The sequence below is a fragment of the Thunnus maccoyii genome, chromosome 11 (genome assembly GCF_910596095.1).
Source record: "Thunnus maccoyii chromosome 11, fThuMac1.1, whole genome shotgun sequence".
NCBI classification, from domain to species: domain Eukaryota; kingdom Metazoa; phylum Chordata; class Actinopteri; order Scombriformes; family Scombridae; genus Thunnus; species Thunnus maccoyii.
The window spans coordinates 5,458,015-5,484,584 of record NC_056543.1 but is presented as its reverse complement, the minus strand read 5'-3'; the positions used below and the strand labels follow the sequence as shown (position 1 = coordinate 5,484,584).

Sequence of the window (26,570 nt, the reverse complement as noted above, 5' to 3'; positions counted from 1 at the left end):
CAAAGTCCATTCTCAGTGTTTGTGCACTGGAGGCTTCAAGTCTCTATATCACATTTGTTTAAGTTGCATACTGGACCACGATTGGCTCCAACTAGTTGTGATGTAACAAATCACACTCATAGGTACACGTGTTTAAGGTGTACCTATGAGTGTGGAGAGTGAGGAGATTTAAGGTGATCACAGAGAAACTTTCCTCTTTCAGCTTATGAAGGTTAAAACAAAATCTCTGCACATACGTCATTCTGCACAGTGAAGAGAACAACAAACAACTGAAGGAACAAGATGAAGAACACATTTCTGAGTGGAAGGAGACTTTAAGTTCAGTAACGTTGACTCTACAAGTTTTACATTATAACAACTAATAAAAGTGAACCAATGATTCAAAAACATGGGCTTTACACTGTAATCTGAAATACCAGAGGACTAGAAGATTTCTAGAAGGGTACAATAAAATGTTAGACTTTGGTTATTTGTAACTAACATTACAAATATTAATCCAGATACAGGCCTTAAAAGATCTAAAATTGCAATCACAATTATTTTAATGCTCATACAGACTTATCATTGCTGTATATAGCAGAACTAGCACAGCTCAACTTCAACTGTTTTAATAAACAGACTAAAATGATGGTGTGCAAAATCCTTGAGGTATGAACCATAATGAACAGATCAGGTATCTTACAGTGATTTCAGGTTGTCAGCAGCGACTGTAAGATTATACTGTAGCACCTTTTGTAGCATCTGTTTATACAAAAACATTTAATTAAAAAAAAAATAAATAAAATAAACCAGGCAGGCAGTATGAGATGTGATTATTCTTATAATTGTGTCGATAGACAAGCAGAATCACATTTATAATATTACTCAATATTTTACAAAAACAAATCAGCTCTTTTAGTAGCAAAAGCAAGAAGTTGCACATAATTAAAGAGTTTGTGCATCAGAATGATTTGTGCATCAGCAGGGAGGAAAATAGTCTGTTCTCTCTCTTTTTTTATTATTATTTTAAACTTCCAACAAAACCAACAATACAATTTCTACACTATTCATCCTTCAACATAACCTTGTGCTAAGAATGGACTGAGCCTATGGCTATTGGCTGTATTGTTCCAAAGTCTAACCCTTCATGCAAAATATGCAAATCAGATCTGATTAATCGCCCTGCCACTAATCCTCACAGTTGATCCCTTCCAGAGTGGAGGGTCCAATTTGCATATCTCCTTTTGCATCTAATCTTTTCTGATAGAAAGCTGGTAATTATAGTTCTCGCCTGCCCTGTGCTCTATTAGTGAATGAATGCGGTCTGCCAGTCGCACATGAGCCACAATAGAATTTTAATCACCCCCTGACCCAAGCCCTCGTCAAAATGTATTAAGCACATGAGGACTAGTGGACTGTAGATATTTACTCGACCATGACAATATGTTTCACCATAGATTTGTTTTAATAACCCTGGGATGTCTTTTCTTATAACCAGATACAAGATTTGAGTGAAAGGTGGAAGGGTTAATGTAGATGAAAGATGGAAAAAAATCAGCTTTTGAAATCACATTTTGACGTCTCAAGTCCTTATACCTCCTCTTAAATGTATGCTTGGTCTCAAATCTCATAAGTGGCGGAGGTGTCAGAGGAGTATTGTAGCCTCCATATGAACCGCAGAGGCCTGAGGCGAGATGTATTCTATATAGTTTGACAGATAGGACTTTTTAAAGGCTATTCAAATCATTTTAGACTCTGGTTGGTGTCAAATTTTAGTTCGGCATGGCGCTTACAGCATAAGAGCATACTTCAATGTATTAAATTCAATTCAATGACAATGAAAGATTGAAAATATGGAAAGAAACCTGAGAATACTGAAAGAAACTGAATATGCTGATGGTACCTGATAATCAGACTGAATTGACATAATGTTTTCACTTAATTATTGAGCCTGACATCAGCTTAACTTTCAATTTGGGAGAAGGGTTTCATCTTAACATGACAATAGTGACATATCCATCTTGGCAACGACATTTTCAATTGACACTGACACAGTTGCTAAAAGCACGTTTAGTGATATGTGTCACTTTAAGAGTTGTTATTCTTGTAGGTGGACCCACTTGTATATGTGACAGTCATTTCAAATTATTTCATTTTTCAGAAAAGATCATTTAATTCCTTCCACAGTTATGCTATTGTGTTCATATAATTTCATTGTTATTTTCGGCTATATTGCTAAATTGATCAGTGTTAAAAGCAGCCAGAGTACATATAGTACCAATAGTTAATGCAGGTACTTGCCCGCTTGAGTTAATAATGGGTCAGTCTATTAATAATGCTTCGGGACATCAGTAGCGGGGAATCATGCTCCTCTTCCTCACTCAATACAGACAAGTGATGGTGAGAAATGTATGTTGGTCTCTTCATCCTTCTCCCCTCACTACTTCCCATGTTTAAGGTAATTACATACACAAAGCACTGTGAACTTGTAGATATACTATATGTTGTTACTGTTTTTCCTATGACATTATTGTTCATTGTCAGAGAAAGAGGCGAACTTTGTACTTGTATATTGTTTGAGAGTTTCTGGCTACTTCAGTCACTGTGTAAGCTAGCTACTGGCGAATTTATGTCCGTCTCGCTATAGTGTCCGACTGTTGATCTGCCATTGTTTGCATTTAAACTAGTCATTAAGGGACTTTCTGTAAGGTTGTAAAATGTTTATTTTATCACTGTAAGAAGTCTAATATACTTCATGAGCAACATTCCATGTTGTACACTGGGTTAAAAAGATAATTTACATCATTTAGAAAATGTAAAAGAATAATTCAGTTGTGGAAACTGTGGTTCTGAGACTGAATATGTTTATTGTATTGTGTGTTGTATAAAAGGCGAGAGCTGTCCTCACTATTCCCCTTGTTTAAGGGCACAACATATAGTTGCATCAGTTTTATTCACACTTTGTTGCCATTTTTGTCGGATTCTGCCTCTGGCACAAAAAGATTACATCCCGATTGTTCATTTTACTTACAATGCTCTAATTGAATCAGTTGTTTCTCCAACAGGGTAACATCCTTCAATGGGCACAACACCACATCTATTTATATCTAGAGATGATGGTGGTGATACGGAGGTCTGGAACGATGCTTCTGATGGAATTTTTGCTATTGCCTTTCTGTTGCCTCTATCTAAACTCTGTATGCATGAGTGTATTTTTATGAGGAATGTGCTCTGAATTTGCTTAATTGACGGGCATTCAAAGACTGTAATTACAAAGGCATAAAGGTCATAAAGGGAGCATAAAGACCCCCCCACCCACCACCCACCTACAAACACACACACACGTTTACTCAAGTACTTTACCTAAGCACAATTTTTTTATTTACTTGAGCATTTCCATGCTCAGACTGTATCTACCTTTCCTCCACTACATTTCAGAGGGAAATATTGACTTGTTACTCCTCTACATTTATTTGAGAGTGATAGGTGCTATTTACTTTGTAAATTTCACACACAAAACTTAGAGAACTAACAAATAGAATATGATGCATTGTTATAGATTAAGCTAATTTGCTTAGAGTAATCAAGTAGTCCGTTCACAGTGTTCATTTTGGGTCTTTTCATACATGACAACATGTGGAAAGTTTTTTAGAAACTACAGAAATTCTATGTTTTTTTACTTTCATCCCATGATACACGTATGATATGTACTTATGCGGCTATGGCACCATTATTGCCTCGCAGTAACCCGTATGCATCCGGCTGGTTACCTGAGGCTGGTTCTAAGTGCACATTGAAATTATGACGGGAGAAAGAAAGGTCGTTTTCTCTTTATGAAAAATGTAGTTTCCTTGAAGCTTATGAGAAACTGCCAAAAACGAGTCAACAAGGTGCAGCAGCGAAACAACAGGCGTTTGAAACAGCTGTACTTGAAACAGTCGTTAAAATTCAATAAATAGCAAAGCTGGTTGTTTCATTACTTTATATTCATGTAATAAATATGCAAATGTCAATTAGATGGTAATCTTCATGAGAAATAAAGAAAAAAAATTGGCTATAATAATCATCTGCTTATAGTGATCAATTGGACCCAGACAGATATGATCACTAAAAGCTGTTTCCACTGTACATGAAAACCACCTACACAGATTTCTTGTGAGTCGTCTGGTGACATTTTATTCATGGTCGTCTAAGGACTATCTGTGCACCCCATTATGCATTCCATATACTGTATATAGTGGAGAGTGTCTCTACGGCAGAGATGTGAAAAGTGTCACAAGGTCTGTCTTTTCTCACTGCAATAACAATCATGATGCAGGTTTTGAAATAACTTACCTGTTTCACATCGTAAGCGAAGAGTACATATTTCAGGTCAGGGGACACAGAATACTTTGCCACATTGAAATTTACCTGGTGAGAAGGAAAAAAACAGACAGACAGTAAGAAGTAAATACTGTTTGCAATGATGATCATTATGACAGCATTTATATTGTGATAAATTAAGATACAGTATGCAAAACTAATGTCTACTTACAAACGTTGTGTTTGTCAAAACAATCTCTGTTTCGTTTGTGAGGATGTTGAACTTGATGACGTGGCCATCGCTGTTTCTGTAGATAACTTCAGAGTCTGTGTAGAGAGACAGAGGGAACAAAGAAAAAAAACATCTGTAAGAAGGAAATTGAATTTAGAAAGCCTCAAGACTGTGAGAATCAAAAGTGAGATTTCACAGCCAGACAAACACAAAGGGAGGACCTACATTTTTCATCTTCTAGGTAACACTGCATGTTCTGTATTGTTGGCAAGAGCATTGTGTGGCACGGCCAGGAAAACATCTTTTGTACCAAGTTGAATTGGCTTGCCGTGACTTCGTTGTTTGTTTTTTGTCTGAGCCAAAAATTCAGAAACGTAGCCCACCTCAAATGTCATAGAACGGGGGATTGTCACAGACGACAGTAGCTTTGTATAACAGTTTGCACAAAAATTTTACATGTATGCATGAAAACATGCACATACACACAAGTTAAAGAACAGCAACATAGCAGCTATTAAGATAGACCGTAGCAATAGGTTTATGCAACAGGTTGTCAAATTTACACATGTGAATGCAACTATTTCTTCCATCAAGATTTATTTTCAAAGTGTTCTACTCGAGCAAAATGCAGCATTTACAAGAAAGCAACTACAATCAAGCATTGACAAAGTTTGGTCACAATGCCGCCCACAGTGGAATAAAATGCCAGGCACACATGAATCACTGCTTCATAAAAAAAATAAATAAATAAATAAAGCAAGCAAAATCATAAAGACAAATCAACAATGGACAAACGGAGGAGGATTTCTGGCTACAGAGCATGAATAAAAATGTTATCTTCTACAAGACCCGCTGAAAATCAGATCAAAAAGGGGACATTTTTTCATGTTTTCAAGTTCAGCCTTCCCTTCCTTTTGCATTCTTGGTCCAGTTCTTGGTCCTCGACAATTAGTGGACAGACTTCTATAAAATTTTATACAGATATTTATGGTTTCCAGACAATGTATCCTGTTGACTTTTCATCCAGTGCTACCAGCAGGTGGGAAACATTGTTAATTAGCTGAAGTTAGCATGCTAACAACAGAGATGGCGAACATGTCAACATTATGTCAATGCTAGTATGGCTGTAGACTCCTGTTCTTCTATAGTTGCTGTAATGTCTACATTATTTTAGATAAAATATCCAAATAAGATAAGGATGACAAAGCAAAAATACAAAAAAATGTAATGTTTGCTGTTTGCTTGATGAGTTTTGGTTTTCCAACCGTGTGCAACTGCTACAGTAGTGTCATCTTATCAGACAGGCAGTGGGTATAAATCTATTGCTAAAGGACCACAGGCCAAATAAGGACACTCTAAGTCCTTATTTGACCAAGTGAAATGAAAGTTACTTGCCAGAACTCCTAATCTCACACTTGAGTTATTTTGTTTGATTAACACATCTGTTCTAATGTTTCATTTAGTTCACATACTGTAGGAGATTCTGACTCTCACACATCATCACACTACAGCAAGAACTGTGCGCTGGAGATGCCAGTGTGTTTGTGTACATACAGTAAAGTACATGTACTGTGTACAAAACACGAAAATTCACATTTATGTCAGCAGCTTTTGAATTCAGCTCTTCAGGGTCTATCATCTATGCACTCAAATACTTTACGCTATATGCCCTTGCATTTATATGTTTATATCGATTGGTCAAAGACGCTTATCATCAAAGAATTAGTCATTTATGGCAAAGTATTATATTGTTAGATCTGGTACAAAAAGGCACTGCTGCTTGAGGGAGACAAGCAGCTGATGAATGAGTCTATGATTAGGAAGCATGAATGAAGCAGCAGATGCTATAATAAGCTCCTTTATCTTAACAAAGTTGTACAAGTCTTTAGTGAATGTCTGCAAAATACATAGTGAATCAATGCATGTTCTACCAGTATGTAAAATATAGAAGGGGATGTCACAAGATTACATAATCAATGACATACCGGTAACTCCAATACATTATGGCACTCAATTGCTGCTTCCCAGTTAAGAAGGCATTTCACTGAGGCATTTCTTCAGATACATACCATGTGATGTATCCATCAGTCACTATGGTGATAGAGAGTGGGGTGAAATGCAACATACGTCTGTGGTTACATAGACCACAACACCCCTGTTCTTGTTTGTTTAATGGGATTTCTGGTTAAGTGGAGGCAACGGTGAGCAACAGCATGACATGAATGCTTTGTCCACATAAGGGGGTAAAGGGGTAGTTGAGGGTTTTCTGAGTTCATCCAGTGTCACTGGGAGTCATATAATGATGAACAGCTTTACAAGTAAACACAGCTGTATTTATAGAAATCCTCTGGCTAATCCCAAACAGCTGCTGATGCTGCATTTGGATGGCACTCTGTACCCTGAGGAATAGGTTTCCCCAGCTTCCACCATGATACATAAAGTTTCTTCTGGCGTTATCAAATGTGGCTGCTGTGGTTTGGTTAACGCCTTCACCATCATAGAAAAAAGTAACCAGCAATAGAGGAAACATTCATATTAAGGTAAATAAATAGCATTGGGGCCCTATATCTCTAGAAGGGCGATGTCTAGTGAAAGCAGCGCTATGACAGTTTGGTATTTTGCTGACCTTGAGATTTGCTTTGCCTGTGGTATTCTGGTGTTGAGTGCAATGTGCAGAGTGCACAGGTGGGAGTAAATCACTGCTGCTATGTGAAGGCAGTAGGACAGATACTGAATGTGTGATAAATCTGAAGTGCTGTGCCAGAACTCACTGTCTATACACACGGCCATTGTCCTTGTAAAAACATCCAGATGCTGCTGTCACATCAGTTACAATATGTGACCATTTACAATGAGAAATACAGTAGAATTAAAACTGAATTAGCACTGGATTCATGCAATCACTGACATTTATAATTACTCATTTCATCATCATTGCAAAGCTCTGCACTAAACTATCAAATCATATCAAATCAAAGGATGATTTTCAGAAGAAGCATCTTTTCATTTGTCGAGCTAATGTTGTCATGCTTTACTGTGATTGGCACAGCTGCTTCAGAGCTATGAGACCAGTGGTGTGACTGTGGGAGTATATTTATTAATCAGCACCAATCACCCAGCTGTCTTGTACTTTGCACTGCTTCACATACATCAACCAAAAGCAAGTGTGCTTGGAGACGCCTACACAGTCCACATCCACAAGACCTACAGTATACCCTGTGCTTGCTGTTGTGCTTATGCAAATAAAATGGGACCCATAATTTTCTAACACCAGTGTAGTCTTGGTTGTTTTGCATGTTTTAACTGGAAATATTTATATTTTACAGTTCTGATCATTTTTCAAAACTTGATTGCTTTCCTTTCCTCCAAGCAGTCATTGGTTTCCATTCATTTCAGGGTTCCTTTATCAAAGCACAGTTTCCTGGGGACACTTACTTTGTTGTTGAGGTCATTTCTCAGTAGGTAAGTGGACAAATGATGGGAGCCCAACACAATTTGATATACTGCAGTGAGCTAATCATTTCTATTGTGTGCTGTGTTGTAATTGCCTAAAATAGCCCATTTATAACAAAAGAAATATATATGTAACACTGAGAGGTACCACTGATAAAACTAGTATGCCTGCAAAAGTTTGTGACTCCAATTAGGTCCTTTTATAAGTACCAAAATAATTTTCATTTCATCTAATGTCCAGCGGTGTTAAAGTCCAAGTCAGCTCATGCCAATGAGAGAAAAATTAATATTTAGAGCTGATCAAAGGGAACTCATTCATGAACATTACCATGGGTCTCTGCACTGCTCTGCACTTGTCTCCTTAAATAATGGAATGTCTGCAGCTGAAAAAGAACAAGCTAAGACTAATGTATAAGTAATGTCCTACGTCTGTAACACCATGAATAATGAAATGTCTCTGCTTTTTTCTGCCAGGCTTAACTCTGAAATTTAGGTGTGTGCAGATTAAATAATGGCCACTTTCCATGCCACATGCTTACCACCGCAGCTTTTGTGTGCACTTAAGAATACTTGATTATGAGACAAGAAAATATGATATAATCCTGCAGTAAAGGCTATTAAAGCTCAATTTAAGATTATCCTCTTTGATGACGGTGCCATCCTGATGCACCATGAACATATAATTTAAACAGTTTCCTGTTGGAATTACCGGGAATGCATTATCAGTGTTTGTGGCAGAGGCTGGCATTAGTCACGACCCGATGAGATCATCTCTCCTTCTTCTCTTTAATATCTGTGATTGCACCTACTCTGACAGTTGAGTTGAAAAGAACAGTGCACCATGAAAGAGAGTGTGATGTCCTTGTGTGAGAGGTGCACGATCACTGAAGCTGCAGCGCTATTTCAGCTTGTGAGGAGACTTTGTATTTCCTTTGTGTGTTGCTCTGGTCCTAAGTGAACTGGTAGCAAGCTGCAGGGACAGTTTAGCTGCTCATAAGATAGATCGAAGCTGCATCCACCAACACAATCCCCCCTGCTTGCCTGACAGAGTACAGTGACAGCTCTGCGTTCACTGAAAATAATTCACATGGCAGCCACATGTGGATATACTGTAGTTATAATGAACACTGTTTCGAACATGTTTTATAGACTTTGCTTGGGGGAGAAATGTCACCAATATATCCACAAAAAGGGCTGCCAAGCCTTTGGCACAAAAATGGCATTCCACAGCGTGATTGCGACTAATAGCTCATAGCACGTCACAAGGATACCAAAGGTGAGGAAAACATTTATGCCTTGAAAAACCTGCCACTTCACTGCGATAGTCAACCCCTAACACTATTAATCCCTTGAAATTCTCTGCCAGTGAGTATTTCTTCCCATACAATTGGTAAACAGCCACATACTGGACTCCTTGAAGGAGCCGGCGTAATGATATCTCCCTTCCACTGTTTGTACTTAGTGAGCCATGAGACACATTGTAATTTTCTTTTGAAAATGCCCGATTTACTCGGGTTTTAACTGTCCAGATCCAGAGCCTGATGCCCGCATTACTGCCATGACTGTCAGGAAATAAAAGATTAATTCTGCCCATTGGCTGGAGGCGGAAATAAAAAATAACAGCATTCAGTGCTAACTATAGAAGCCAGTAATAATGTGATACATTTCTTAATCATATGCCTATTTTTGATCACTTGAGAAAATGATTATGGCAGCAGATATGAAATGTAAAGTGTCCCTGCTACTGCTACATCAGTATGTACTGTAATTCTTTGCAGGTTAGAGAAATGGACACGCCTGTCCACATTCTTTTTTGCACTTTTACTCAAGGTCTGTTTTTATGATTTGGCCCAGATCTCTTAGTTCCAACTGAAGAAAATCTTAATGCTGCACCATACAATACGATATTTAAGACAATAGTGCTTTTAACTTTAAGTCAGGAAGATTAAAATCCCCCGTCTTCCTCCAAGATACCTAAGTTCAAGGCAGTGTAAAAACATAAATATTGATCATTTTATTTGTGATGTTATTGCAATAGACTGGGATAAGTTTCAGTTGATACCTTATGTTGAGGATGCATGGAATTTCCTTTTGAGTGAATTTATTAAAGTTGTTGATATACATGCTCATTGGAAAACAATGAAAGTTAAAGGTGGATATACCATGGATTACTTCAGATTTGATAAGTCTTTTTAAAATTAGAGATAAAGCCTGGGCAAAATGTTAAATATCTAGGGATCTAGCTGACTGGGAAGCATACAAACATTTAAGAAATTTCTGTAAGACAAAAACTAGGAATGCTAAGTCCAACTATTATAGAAATAGTCTTTCTCATGACTTCCGTAACACTAAACAGTTCTGGTACAGGATGAAAAGTATCCTTAGCCCCAGTAAAAGCTCTGTTGCACAGATCTGTGTTAATGATGAAGTTGTCCTTGACCGCGCTATTATTTCAAAAGTTTTCAATCATCATTTTTCCTCTGTTTGTAGTTCTTATTCTTTTATTACACATTATTTAAATCATCAAATTAGTAACCTAACTACCAGTGGTTCATTTTCTTTCAGACATATTTTACACACTGAAATTATGCAAGTTATTTCTGCTTTAAATGTTGGCTCTGCTCCTGGTTCCGATGGCTTAGAGGCTAAGTTTATAAAATTAGCTTCTCAAGTGCTTATTTCCCATTTGCCAACCTATTTAATCGGTCCCAATCTACTTGTAATCTTCCATCTATTTGGAAATGTGCTAAAGTCACTCCACTTCATTAAGGAGATCTACTAGATCTTAATAATTATAGATGGATTTCTATTATTTGCACTACAGCTAAAATATGTGAGAAGTTAATTTTTTATCAATTATCACAGTATATTAATGATCACAATAAATTATCCCTATTTCAGTCTGGTTTTCATTCTAATTTTTCTACCACTACTGCCCTTGTAAAATGTTCCTATGATGTACTCTCATCTTTAGACAAAGGTCAATTCACAATTTTTTATTAATTTAACCAAGGCTTTTGATTCAGTTGGCCATTATTTTCTTCTTGATAAACTTTGTGCTATTGGTGTCTCTCAACAGGCATTATTTTGGTTTAATTCTTACCTTCATAATCTTTGTCAGGGTGTTTCTTTTCATCACACTCAATCTGATTATTTAATTGTTAAAAAGGGTGTACCACAAGGATCTATTTTAGGACCTTTACTTTTTTTTCTCTCTGTATTAATGATCCTCTTAAAAGTTGCACTGTACTCCGTTGCGACAAGAGCGTACCGGAGCTCAAGACTGAGCTCCGCATCGAGGATGAGTACCCCACTTCATCCGGTCCGCCACCGCCACCAGAGATGCCAGATGCTGCCGGATGATGCTGGATGCTGCCAGACACCTCAGCTGAGATTGCCCCCAGCAGCTTCGCTATCTGTGCCTCTCGTCCCTGTCTGCAACATCGCTGACCTTCAGAAATCCACCCCCAACTTCAGTTCAAGAGTATTACCCTTAGAGTCCAGTAGAGGGCTCCGCCTGTGCTTATAGAACTAGGGTTACAGTATTGTAACCTTTGCTATAGCAGCATATTAACGCCCATGATTTTGGAATGAGATGTTCAATAACCCCTCATGGGTTGAACGTTTGTGTGTCAACATACTTTTGAGCATATGGACTGTATACCATATACAGCATATCTAGTTCCTTAAAGTTCCTTAGCAGAAAACTGACAATGTGTAGTGTCATCTGGATAAATTCTTCTACTAAATCCTGTTCATATTACTTGCTAAATAGTGTTTTCAAGACTGTCTTGCACCTTTACTCCTTTTTTGTCCACTTGGAAATATGAAAGGACACAAATGTAATCTAATGTGTTCCATCACAATATTTCATGTATTGCGTGTACAATCATAACTCAACCCATTAAGCAGACTTTGCTACATTGGTTGCAGTTTCTTAAATACATGAAGGTGGGGGTTAGAAACAGTGAAAAGCACATTTTAGCCTAACAGAAAGTCTGGGGGCCAAATGGGAACTCTGGGCACAATGTAATATGCATGGCACACACTAAATTATTTAGCCAAGGTTGCGTAATGCTTGAATGCTGTGTCTGCAGCCCCTAAGGTTCCACCAAATGTCACAGCTGGTCAAGCTCAAAGCCAACTTGTTAAAGATAGAACATGAGTGCTTGGTTCTGCAGATGCTGACAGTAAATACGGTAGCATCTGCTGGAGTGTAAGGATTCAGTGCCAGCTACTGCTAGCACCACAGTGTTTAATTAAAAATGGCACCAGTGGTTCACTGCTTATACACTTAAGGTTTCTTGTTGATGAGCAAAAAGGAGAATCAGAATCATTTTTATCAGAACTTGCAGAATATGTACAGGCATAAATATATTGGCTGCCTTTTGTTGGGCACTTGGTGTATAATGGTACAATAAAATATTCTTGTGTAAAGCAGACAACACAGACATACTTGTGGATGTAGAAATATAACTTGAAAATAGTTACTTAAGCATCATATAATCAGAGTTTCCATCATAACGGAAATTAGCAAAGCTACAGATTTATGAGATCACTGTGGATGAGGGCAAATGATGAAATTATATTACATGATCACTTGGTAGGATTATAGTTCGTGATGTTGAAGAGTTTTACTAATACTGGTAGAATAACAAAAACCCTGAGGGAGCAAATGCTAAAGAAGATTAATGACACAATTAATGACATGAAGAGCTCATTAAGAGCTGCATGACAACAACATTATAAATACAACAACCACTTGGCGCAATAGTTGTTAATGAGTGGCAACGAGTGCCAAACACACTCACATTTGAGGAGGGATTGTTTGCACATCCAAATGGGGCACCAATCACCTGTGGCCTACACTATTTTAATGTGGTGATGTGGAGAGTCTATACACATTTCAAGTTCTTGCAAGATTTGCCTTGTCTGATAACCGGAAAACACTAATAATGGTTTGAATGGAGTTTTGACACCAATGAGACATGAGCATATTCACATAAAGTTATTTATTTTTCATCTAATAACTCCACTAAGAAGATGAACTCTCTACCTTGATGTCTGCCTTCAAATTTTGAAATATAATACACATTTTTTTACATAATAATTTGATATTTTTTAAAAGTATAATCTCTCCTCAAGTGGGTTTTTTAGTGATGGAAATGGCCAGAAAAAATATATTAGATTCATTCTCTTAGTTTTAAAAGATTCTCAAGTAGCCATTAAAGAGTCTTTTTGGTTTGATCCTTGGATTGATTTCTTACTATTGCAATTTAGTAATGTGATTCAATATCGCTGTTAAAATGACTTTTGATTTCAGTTTTATGAGATGAGCTAACTAGCTGCTAAGCTAATCAACCAGATGCTTTCTCTGCCATGGGCTGCTTTCTAAGTTAACACATAATTAACGCAAATGTATGTTAGTTGGTCTGTATAAGTTACGTAAGCTAACTGTTGCTTAATTTGGAAACCTGTGAAGAAAAGTGTTGTAATATTGTTGCACATATTTCATTGTAACTGTGTAATGTGTTATGTATTCTTGTGTTTGTGCCTGCAGTTCTACAGCTTAAGCTTCAGTACATCATGCTTAACATGAAGTACAACCTACTGAGTCTTGTGTTAGCTGACTGTCTAGCTATGCAGTGTGACTCATCTGCGAGGGCAAAATACAAGCAAATGAGTGAGGGAGAGAACATGCAATTGAATAAGAGAAGCAAAACGTAATTTATATTTGATTAACTGTGGCCTCATACTAATATAGAAACTAATAAGTATAAAGCACTTAGCAGATCTTGACAGTTGAGATTCATTCTTGACCTTGGAAACAGCAAACGACAAATCAATCTAACAGTATGGTCCTTTCAGTTGCTATTCTGAGCTTTCAACCATATAATTTTTCATGTTACATGATCAAAAGTTGCAGAGCAGCTACTAAATGTTGATATTGTTTTGCTAATTGCTTGTTCCAAAGTGTCAGCTTTCAAGTCAACATGAATGAAAAGTCCTGCTTGGAGGTATGGAAATTTCCACATCTATAATTCTGTAGCAAGTGGACAAACTCCATCTGCTGAGGAAGATCATGCCATGCAATCAAAAGCTCCTGAACAGCTATTCATTGGACCTTATGGTGAGATTGTTTTTCACAGCTCAACAGATTGTCTACTATGGAGACAGGTGCTGAAAAATCTTCAGTTTTGACCTTTGGTTGTTTCTTTTTATATCCATTCATTGCATTCAATCACACATCAGAATTATACAACAGCACATTACAACAAACAGCATGACTCGTGTGAAAACTGTGTCCAGCAAAGTCTTATTTGTCTTATCTTCACAGTTCTTCAGATATGGTGGTAACGTGAACAGGGATAGGAAAGGGACTTTTAGTTTCTAGTGGTTCCTTGGGATCTTGAACTTTTTGGTTGAAAAAGGGACACTTGCCTCCTCTGTGCTTTAATTTATTAACAATATTAATTCAGAGGTTATATTTATGTACTTTTGAAATATTCATCTGTAAAGTAGGTGGTACATTACAGTACAATGAAAAGCCGTTGCTATTTTTTCTTCAGCTATCATGAGATCTGAGATCACTCAAAGTGGCTCAGCATCCATTAATGTCTCACGTTGCTCTGAATCCACCAATATGCTTTGATTGACAAAATAAGAGCAGACAAGTGCCTTAAATTAGAGAGCACCCCTGCAATCCATCTAGCCTCTAACTATTTTTCCCCCACCAGAGAATAAATGAGTTACATTCTGTGATTAGATTAAAAGATTAGGAGATAGATTAACACAACACCTTCTCTACAACAGGAACCTTTTAGACATCATCAATAAAGAGATTTAATTAATTACTGAGCATTATTTAACAAGCCATTGTGAATCATTGTAATTAACTTGTTGGGGTTGTGTACACTGTCCAAGGGTCATGTGCCAGTGGGTTTGAATTTGTATTGGTATTAAAACAGTTCAGTTCTGCTTCAGTGACACATACAGCACATGTTAAATGTCTCGTGTGCCAGCCTGTTCTCATTTCCAGGGTGTCAAGTACCGACGTTTGGTCACGCCCCTCGGCGTCTGATAGTAACGCACAAGGCACCCTTTAGTGTCTGTATGAGACACACCGGGCTTTCAACTAACTCCGATATAAATCCATCCACGTCATTATTAGACACCATATAACCAACGACGTCTATATAAGCTGACATTTTCCCTCTTGGGAGGAGGCAGGTTGGGTGGATGGCTAGATAGGTAGGCAAAAAGTGGACAACACTATTCGCCTCCCGCTTCCAACTGTGGGTGTCACGTTTCCAACTGTGACTCGGGACGTTTTTTGTTGTGGTGTTTACTGTTGCCATGATGACATTTCAAATGATCATTTTAACCCAAACCGCCATCTTTCCCTAAACTTAACCAAGTGTTTTTTGTGCCTAACGAGACCACACCAGTTGCTCTGAGCGTGTAATATTGCTGCAGATGGGTCAACATTGGATTTAACTGAAAGCCGTCACTATACAGATGCCAAAAAGTGCCTTGTGTGTCTGCATGAGACCCCAGAGGGGCGTGACAAAGCGTCGGCATTTGACGACCTGGGATGAGAATGGGTTGCATGTGCAAAGCAAACTGGTGAGGCACTCTTGTCCTATATGGGTTTGCATGCAGAAGCATACTGCATTAGCCTTGTCCATTACAATTAATAAGCCTATTTCATCTCAACTGTCCACCCACACCACACGCTAATGATGACATGCTTCATTTTTATCAGAACTGCAGATAATTTACGAGTGCAAGAACACGGATGGCTGGTTTCAAGAGCCTCCTCTTCTGTGTGCTGAGCACCTACTTCAACCCCATCAAGTTTTTGACTTTTACACCACTGGACATGCACGCTAAGAATGAGATGCAGGAGGAATTGCTCTCCATTTAGCAAAGCATGCACTACTGTCTTGGGTACATATGCATATGAAATGCTTGTATGTGAAAGAGGGACCCACTATGCATTCCCTCCTTATCACATCACATTGTTCTCCTCCTTCTTTTCCTCATCATCACCATCATCTAAAACAATGTCAGCAACAAAATCAGGTGAACAACACTCATGATTATACTGAGATTAATGTTACTAAATCAGTTCCAGACCTTCCTTTTACAGCAATACTTCAGGGAAGCAGCAGAGTCCTCTTCAAAGGTGCCTTTCCAGCCTCCCAGCCTGTACCTGGATGCTGCACTGTTCCGTACAGTCAGCAGTTTTGCCTGTAACCTGCACTTCCCCCGTGGCTCTAACAGGAACATTTCCATTATCTCAAGGTCTTTTATCACTAAGTCATCTGGACTCGCTACATACAGTAACATCATGTGTTCAGCAAAAGGCTTTGTGCTAAATGACAAAAACACAGTATTTCAACATGATGAGATGCAAAACTACACTCGAAGAATTTAAATATTGATTCAACTTTGAGGCAATGATTCACACAAAATAAACTATTTTAGCAGATATGGATAAACTATTAATTTAAACTGTAATAGGCTATTTCGCTTTTTTGTTACCAAATACAAGGGTGCAGAATTGTAGTTTAACATTGTCATGCTTTGCAGGCTCTGGCCTGTTAATAAAGAGCAATATGAGGTTTAGAGTCCTGACACAGGACAACATGAGCCCAAGTTTTTGCCATCTGTTGTATTATTGTAACGTATTGATGGTGAGATCACTCAACGTCCATGCTATTAATCACTACTTGTACGACAACATTGGAATTGCAACAGTGAAAACTTTGTAGAACACAATGTAAAACAAAGTTATAACAGTAATGATGCAGATACAAAAATAAAAGTCATTTAATTTAATCCAAATACAACATAATACTTTGGCTCTAAAATTAGAAATCTTAGAATACAAGAATAAATAATTAATTTTAGATTGCAGCATTGTTATATTTTTCCACCGTACCTCATGCTCTGTTTTGAAATGAAGGGACTCATTAAATTCAGTTAAGACCCAGCAGCCTTTACTGTTTTGTTTTTAATTAGTATGCTGCTGTGTGATATTGTGGTGTTTGTTTCATTATCAATATACCCCTTGATGCTTTGTCAGATGAAAATAATTCTCACTGAGGTGTACAACAATTAAGAAAAGCTTAACATGTGTAATCATCTTTGCAGTTACTTTGCTCTTTCAGTGAATTGTGAGAAACACGGCGTGTAGATGGATCGATGTGGTCTCAACGCTGAATGTTGATTAAAATTACTTAAAATGGACACATAGAACGATGGCAGCCTCTTTCTTCAGATGGACAGGTGGCATTGACACGCATCACAGACTCACTTTAACTGGTATCCTCTCTATCTTGTAGCAAGCACTGCCTTTTATTTCTTAAAGTGGCTGAGTGGTGTTTAAAGGTTTCTGAGACATGCTGTATAGCACCCAATGAGTTAGAGTTCTGTTTTCAACCTACGTCTTGCATGTTCTGAGTGAGTGCATTTTAAAGCCAGCTGAAAGATGGACCTGAGTTAATGCAGCTCATTGACTTCTCTTATTAATTTCTCTTCATTGACTGCTCTGCAAGCAAGTCTAATATGATCCACATCTGATTTGCATTGCAAAGCAAGTGTCACTGACATGGTGCACATTATTGAATGTGTTAATCATGCCCTCATTAAAAAAACAACCATGTTTATAAGGAAAGGAGTTCAAGGAGCCACTGCTAATTTATGATACACGCTATTTTGCATGCCAATATTACAGTTAACCCTGTAGTTGCTACCGGGAGAGTGAACACACCAAATATTACTGTTAAATGCTAACTCCAAACTTGATGTCAGCAAGCTAGAAAACACACACACAGACATTAATCACTGCAGCTACTTGTCATGGCTCTGTCACTGCCTCTAGAGAATCTGGAGAGTCTGTCTCTGTATTTCTTGGTTGCCATTCTCCAGCAGTCCTCCAGAGGCCCTCAGGCTTTTCTCTCTACTTGTTTGGACTGGACTGAGTGGGAGAAGACTGTTTTGAGTTTCGTCTTTAAAGACTTCTGGCTTTCCGTCAGTTGGGTTGCCTTTATTGTGTTTCTGGGTTTTTGGTTTTCTCTGTGTTTTCCTTCCGTGTTCCTGCACTCCTCCCCAGCCTCACTCCCCTCTTCTGAGTTTCTCCACCCATCTCCCCACCTGCACCTCATCTCCTCATTAGTTCAGTAAGTCTTTATTGGATCCTCTGTTTTGTTCTGATTTGATCTAGTTCTGCTCTGTTTGTTCAAGTCTCGTTCTGCGTTCTGTTTTGTTTCGGTCAGCCAGCAATGTTATGTTTCGCCTGCAATTCTTCAATAAAGAAGTCTCTTCAGTATTGCTCAACCTTCTGTCCTGTATTTGGGTCCATTTCCTGCTACTCTACATGCTTAAAGGTGCCATCACCCTGAATCACAAGTCCTCCAAATTAAACGACCAAATATGTAATTTGACCATGTGACTCCAGAACGACACATAGCACAACATCCTTTGTCTGTCATCAGTTCGTCCAAAATCATAATATTTCACAAATATAAAAATAATTAATAATAGACGCAAAAACCACTTGGTTAGGTTTAGGGAAATATCATGGTTTGGGTTAAAATGATCACTTTAAGGTTAGTGAAATGTGGTGTGGGTTGAAGTTACTACTTCCTTACAATTAAATGATCTTCATCATCATGGCTACAATACTGACAACGGGGTTAAGGTTAGGAGATGATGGCCGTTACGATTGTCAAAAACTGTCCCGACTCACGGTTGAGAATGTGACACTTACGGTTAGGAATCGGAAATAAACACCGATAATAAACAGCCTTCCACCAGAAACTAGTCAACTCTTATAGACGTCACTGCTTGCGGTCATAATTACTCCGGCTACTAGATCATCTTTCACTCAAATAATTGGGCGATTGGCATTGCAACCTATTGTGTTGTGTTTGTTGGGAGGACAGTTCCCTGAATAAATGCACTAGAATAGATTTTACCCTACATTTGAAAACTTTGGAGTCGTAAAAAGATGCATTCACATACTTGCAGTAGCTTTGTAGCGTTTGAATGTAGCTCATTAGCTCATTAAGTTTTTGTCCAGTAGCCAACACTACATGGATCGGTCAGTAATTTCAGACTTTGAAACAATATTAGTAGACTCCCTTCATTGTTGGGATTTGTTAACAATAAAAGATTATTGAACATTGACACACTTATCCTTTAAGATATTTGTCTTGTCAATCAACTAAAAAATGTAAAATGCATTGCCAGCAGTCATTGGTCATGTGATGATGCCAGAAGATGTGACGGTTGGGGAATGAGATACTATACAGCTGCCTTTGTCCTAAGAAGTCTATATATAAACCCGAATGCCATGTTTAATTCATCGTCAACCGTCGTCCTTTCACACTGGCCCTGTATCTGAGACGGAGCATCAAATCTACTGAGGACTTAATGAAGTGAAATGTCAGAGCCCTATGGCAGGGTTGTAGAGGTTATAGATGGGATATGAATGTCACTCCATAATGCATCGGCCCTTATGACACAAGGGGACGGCAGCACAGAGGCCTGTGTGCAAAGTGGATATTCAACAAAATCACACTGCAACCAAACACAACTAATTCTCCACAGATCCATACTGAGTGGTACTATGTCCTCTCCAAGGACACTTTTTAAGACATTAACTATTTTTCTTTTCAAAGTTTGTTTTGAACCACAAGAATATTGTTAATGGTAAGTCCTTAATACCAGCGCTGTTTTCCTCCCTTCAAATGAATTTTTGTGAAGTATGACCTTTCACTGACTTGAAAATTGACTGAGCTGGAATAAATCACACTGCATATGAAACCTTCATTGGGTTTCACCGAGGTTTGTAGTCATGTCGCTGAGACTGACCCTGAGCCTCCAATAGGACCACATGTGGCAATAAAAAATCAAAAAGAGCAATAAAATGAATTGCCAGAGCCCTGTCACATGTAAGTTTAGCATCTTAAAGGTTTCTTTGCCCTACCTAGTTTTACAGCACACAAAGGTGAATCCGGAAAACCAGTCATACAAAGCTGGCTATCATGACATCACTAAATTTTAAATATGACATGTAAATGATTAGGCCTATATAATTTTGTGAAAATAAATGAAACAAGCAAATTACATTGACTTATTTCATATATTTGTTTAGCTAGAATGAAAGTAAAATATCTAGAATAATCATTAGCTACTGGATCCAATGCTAATCCGATCCATTTTTGTGTCTGTTTGAGCTTCGACACACTTGAATTTCATTGTAGATTTAATTTTTTAGATTTTTTTTTTTTTTATCTCTCCGCTAGAAGTAAAGGCAGCAATCTCAGACAAACAAGTTAATGTAGATATCAGATGTCTCATAAGTAATTTATTGCTATTTCATGTCCATGGCAATAAAACTAGAGATGCAAATTGTAGGTTTACAGTACAGTTCTTCCAACTTGCACAGAAAACTGTGATTATCAAATGATAAAACGAATTTGTTTATTTCTCACTGAAATGTGTCTTGACTGCAGGCTAATTATAGGAAAACGATGACAAATTTATTCATTTCATACTGACTTCTGTGCCTGAACAATGCAATACCCAGCATGAATCCGAACACAGCAAAAACTTCAAATCAGAGTTACATTTTTAACTATACAAATGCCAAGAGATTGACAATGCTCACAATGAAACCAGTTAACAACCAGCAACTTGTGTCCATGAAGCAATCAACATTACCTTTCTGCTTCCTTATGGCAAGTGAAGCTATCATGGATAGTTTGGAGTTAGCATATATTTTCAGACACATCTTCAACCAAATATATTGCAGTGTTCTTGTCAAATTTTGCCCAGAATAAGGCAACAAGTAAATTCATGTTTCTCATTCAGCAGAGAAATAGAACTGGGAGTTATTGGGTTAGTGAGTCACTGTTTGTTGTCCCCCTCACTCACTCACTCACTGACTACTTTCGTGGGTTGCTTATCCACTAAGTATTTGTGAATGCCCGGAAGACATTGGGATATCACAACTTAAAATATGATTAGCTAAGACCACCGTCAAATAAAATTCATGCCCACGTTGACTGGCAAGGAGGAGTCGCTGATTCATCCAGATACCAATGGAAGAAAAACTGGTCCATTTCCCATTGCTTTATATTAACCCACTGTATGCCAAGACATATCAGTCCAAGTTTATAACAAGGATCTAGAAATGATTACTATTATTTCAGCGAATAAAAGTAATTTAAAAAATATTTATTACGAATACAAGAATTCCCTTCACAGAATACCTTGAAGGCCCAGAGGTTTCCCCTCTGCCATCCACAGACCTCTGATAAGACAAGAGCACATTTCACACTTTGCAAGAGGGTGAGCAAGAGCACAGAGCATGCATGTCACAGTGTGAACATGGGATTTCTTATTGCTGGCATCCCTTGAGGATTACACGAGGATTAGCTCGCTGTCAATCACTTGACCCCAACAAATCTAAGCCAGAAAAAAATACCCCCCCCCCCCAAAAAGACCATGTTCAAGACTTTCTGGTACATGAATTAATTTGGTAGGTGATACTGCGGTTGATTGCAAGCAAGGTTTGATTTGTTAAGGAAATGCATGGCAAAATGTTGAAAAAATGAGGGAATTGTTAACTAAACAAATTCAACCAGTTCTCATACTAAACAAGAAAATGCCAGTGCCTTCTAAAATGACCCATATGACTGTTAAAAAAGTGACTAATATCAGTGTTTTCCAGTCTGCAACCTCTACAATTAAGGTCTGGTTAAATTTAGCCAACTGAAACTATCTGACATTAAAGGAAGATTACATGGTTCATGGTTAAGGTTAGAAAACATCACTGTCATGGTTAAAAGAAACCAATATTGACTGTTATTATGAGACAGAACATGAATTGCAGTTTCCCATCGTATAGCCTCAAGCTATGTTGACCCAACCAACGAGGCTTCTTTTGCAGTAGCATAAAAATATCAAAACATTTATGCCTTTGCTACGTACAGTAGAAAGGGCAGTAATTCTCATGACTTACAAACAATCCTTACAAACACAGTTACACACATTTACAGTGAGCTGCCCATTACTGCCGCATTCATCTGCCGCTGAGGTACTCATTCTCATTTCCCAGTAGCTTTCATACCAGCAATAATGGTAGTTACAACAAATCACAAACCTGCTTCTAACTCTTTTCTATGAACTCACATCTCAGTGTTGCCTCACAACAGAGCATAATTCATCTATCCAGAATATTTTTGCAGTTCAAAAAGTGAAATACTTTTTTTGAATTTGTATTTTCTAAAAGGAGCAAAATGTAGTGAATGATCAGTCATCAGCTCCTTCTTTAGAAAGATTAAAATATGTGATGCTGTTTTCTGTTAAACTTTAGTGCTTTCTGCTATTATGTTTATGACCTTGCAGGCACATCAACAATCCTGCCTAAAAACCACCATCTGGTGTATTCCTCTCTATCAAATGTGATCATTTAAAAAGTTACATCAATAGTCTCCATGGTGATGCATCCACAAGAATGTGTGATAGAGCAGGAGGAAATAAACAGCACATTTACAGACACCTCAACAAAACACGCAGCCTGCTACAGGTTCAAGTGTGACTTGTAAAGTTAAGAACTGTGTTGTGAATGTGATGATGGTCATCCAATTTTCCTTCTATTACAGCCTCAGGTTCTCACAATGTACTTTCAACATCAGTGACAGACAGTGGAGGGCTGGTGAGAACAGTACCTGCTGGTGGATTCAACAGTGTTCTGAGGTTTATTCTGACACCTTTTCAAGGTTTTAGGGATATTTCTGGTTTATTTCAAATTATTTTTTCCCATTGTTCCTATTGTTTTTATTTGTTCTGGTAGCATTTTACTCAGTGAACTACCGTGAACTTCTGAGATGTGGGAACACAACAACATCACTGCAACAAAGTCAATGGAACCAATATATTTTGAAGTAAAATCGAAAGTGAATGCACCTGTAATGTCAACAATAATTCCTTATTGCACAACTAGTGTGTGAAGTTGTCCTGTAGATTGTAATGGATGTTTAATGTGTATTTTAGAGAGGCTGCCGCCTTCTGAGATCTCAGCAAGTGACCTGATGAGTGAAATGTTATTTTACCCAATAGGAATGATGGCTAAACCCATGCAAATAAAGTCAAAGTTGTATTACACCAAAATGATCATTTACACTGCAGATACAATACAGCTCAAAGTACTGAATGTCTAATTTATGTCTCCAAATACATGAAAATGTAATGTAAAATGTACTTTTATGCTATACCTTTTATATTAGTGCTGCAACTAATGATTAATTTCACTATCTATTAATCTGTATACTGTTTTTTTTATTTGAGTTTTTATTATTGTCTGTTTCATCTATAAAGTATCAAGAAATAGTGAAAAATGCTCCGAGCCTAAGATGATGTTTTGTCAGACCAACAGTCCAAAATCCAAAAACATTAAATTTACACTCATATACAACAGAAAAGACCAGTAAATCCAGTGAGTTGTGGTATTTTTACTTGATAAATGACATAAATAAAGAATAATCAATTAATCAACTAATCGCTCTATTTTATACTATATTATACAATTGACTGTGTGATAATGTAATATAGTGTACAAAAGAGAATACAATTTACTATACTGGTATAAATTTACCGGTTGGTATTCATTCTAATATTATTTATTATTTTTATTAGTCCTGCACTTAAGTATAACATACAGTATGATGCTGCACTGATACAACATGTATACTACACTATGCTGTACTATACTAGACTACAGTATACTAAATACAACAGTGTTCACTGAGAAATGTCCATTACTGCTGTACATTTCCACATCGCTTCAATAAAAACTGCAAAATGTTCTACTCAGCTTTGAAACCTCGTTCTCTTCCTCCATAAACCATGCTCACTGTCTTTTTTTTTAAGCAACAGTAAAATAAACCATGGAGAGGCCATCTTATGAAATGTATAGAAACATAAAACACCTGCTGCCAAGCTATGGCAAACTGCCATTAATCGTCTAAGAAAATCAATGGATCTACTTTATTACAGACTGAAACACGGCAGAGGTTGTCAAAACGGAGTTGTAGTGAAATATGCATCATATGAACAGCAAGTAACATTTCTTTATATACATTAAAATGTGTCTAAGGACAAGGAGGTGATCCTGAACCAATTTATCAGATAGTGGAATTTGAATAAGTCATCATAGAGTTGCACAACATTTCTGTTACATCCTGTACCTATCATCATCATCTTCATCATCTATTCAGGAGACACAGTCAAATTATTTTTAAATGTGCCTCGTGACTGGGAACAGAATGGAAAAATTCATCATGACCACATGATATGTGTGTTTTTGAGACAGTTTTATTCATCCAAGTCTAATTTATTCCCCTCCAAATCATTTGGCATTTGGATGCAAACTGTGTTTTACTTTTAATTTGTGATGCACCTGCAATTTTAAAGCCTCCCCATCTACTTTTTTGGATGGAAATCAGAATAAAGGGAACATAAAATCAGTACTTTTTCTCCACCATCAAACAAAATGCTTGACACTGTACTTACCCTCTGCAAATAACTTTTAACTAGCCTACACTAGACTAAGGGGTAGCAAACCTAGAGCCACAAAGTCATTTCAATGCAGTGAGCCACAAACAAACAAACAAACAAAAAAACCCCAACAAAAACACTGCAGGACAGTTGGGTAAAAAAAAGAGGCAGGGCTTTTAGAAAAGCTTAAGCATGTAAAGTTTCACCATTTATCTTATTTTATTGTTTTAATACTATAAAAACAACAATTATCTATTTTCATTTGATAACTATATCTCTGTCAGTGTTAAAGGAATAATGTGACCATGCAGTTTTGGGATGTTCAGCTCTGAAATCCCCTTTTCTGTGATTAAATGAGCTACGGTCACAGCCACAAAGCTGTGTACTCTCAGTGTGAATGGGCTGTGGCTGGTGGTTTTAACCCGCTGCAGGCCTGCTGCTGAGATCTGTCAACTATTCGCCTTCAACCAATATATCACTGTCTCCCCTCCACAGCCAGGTGTGAGCCAATCAATACCCTGCCTCATTGGAATCCCACCGACCGGCTGTTAACGATTACACTGCATCGTCATTAGGCCAGACATACCCTGCCTTATTATCCCAGTACAGCAGCAATACAGACCGCATGTCAAGGGTGCAGTGATTTACAGCAGTCACAACCATTTTCATGAAGCCTTCATAAAGAAAAAGGGGGGCTGTGCTTGAGTTTGTTTCACATTCGGTGATTATTCTCAGAGAACATTTGGGTCAGGACTATATCTAATAAAAGAAGCACAAATTAGTGTTGAAGGATGCAGATAGAAATTAACTTCTTTAATAGATGGTTGTAATGGTTTTTTCCCCATTAAAGGGTTTTCTTTGGGGGAGTTTTCGCCTTGTTTTTAATTGAGGGTCTACAGATAGAGGGTGTACTGTGCTGTACAGATTGTAAAACACCTTCAGGCAAATTTGTGATTTGTGTTATTGGGCTATATAATAAAAATTGATGTGACTTGTGATATATTTCTGTTTTTTATGATGTTTTAATATTCAACACTGTGCTCATCCAGTATACACCCACACAGGTGATTTTTTATTATTATTTTGACTGATTAGAGTGGGGGTGTACAGAGCCTTTAAAATAAATAAATACATTTGATGCTCAAATAAAAAAAGAGAGACATGAACATAATTGCTGAACAATGTGATGTGGAAATGTAAAATAGAGATCACCAAGGTACAGGAGGGGAAAAAAGCCAAAGATTGTGTGCAGCATGATTCTGTTGGAGACTCATCGATGAATCTGAGCTGATATACAGTTTTTTTCTTTCTCTAAAACAAAGTGTAGCAACTGTGAATATAATCTGGCAAACCAACCACCTTGGTCAATATTTAATGATTGATGTCAAAATGAGCATCATAGTTCATATTGGTTATTTATGGTTAATGTTGTGAAATATACTACATAGCACTCACTATAGCAACCAGTAGAGGTGGTTCAAATGGCAACTGACTGATGTCAAATTTAGAAGCAATTAGAATATTGGTCTAGTAGGTTTTTTCAAGTAGTTTTTTCAGTAATATTGAAATGAAACTTGTTGAGTTTTATTTTGTGTAATCTGGTAGATGTTTTTTTTTTTTTTTAACAGCGCTGTCCAAACAATTTTAGATAGATAGAAGTTACAATAGAGATGTAAACTTTTTTTTTTTTTTTTTTTTAAATGTATCCTAGCTGTTGTAGTGTAAAAGTGCAAGAGTCCGGTTTGGTGACATTTTGACAAGCTATTATAATGTATTACATCAATATAAGGTATTTTTGAATATATTGTTTATGGTTTAACAGCCATTTGCACATGAAGCACTGTAAAAGAAATTTTAAACATTTCATTGTCACCCTAATGGAGTTAGACGGATAGCACTGTGTATTTAAAGTAGCCTACGCTGAGGTTTATCCATATGGTTCAACAGGATAAAAAAAAAAACAATGTATTTAAAAAGGAATCTGGGGGATGTTTGACTTTCCTCCCGACGTTAAGATTTATGTTGTGGA

General features: G+C 37.4%; 1 protein-coding gene across 2 annotated transcripts in view; it reads right to left on the bottom strand.

Annotated features, from left to right (window-relative positions):
- The window catches only part of LOC121907430 (inactive dipeptidyl peptidase 10-like), a 204,495-nt gene that overhangs the window by 46,943 nt on the left and 130,982 nt on the right, over nt 1-26,570 (bottom strand). For both annotated transcript variants that reach the window (XM_042426992.1, XM_042426993.1), the window contains 2 exons: nt 4,514-4,608; nt 4,315-4,389 (listed from right to left, as the gene is read on the bottom strand). In XM_042426992.1, the coding sequence (XP_042282926.1) occupies nt 4,315-4,389; nt 4,514-4,608 (170 nt within the window). The remainder of the gene's footprint in view (nt 1-4,314; nt 4,390-4,513; nt 4,609-26,570) is intronic.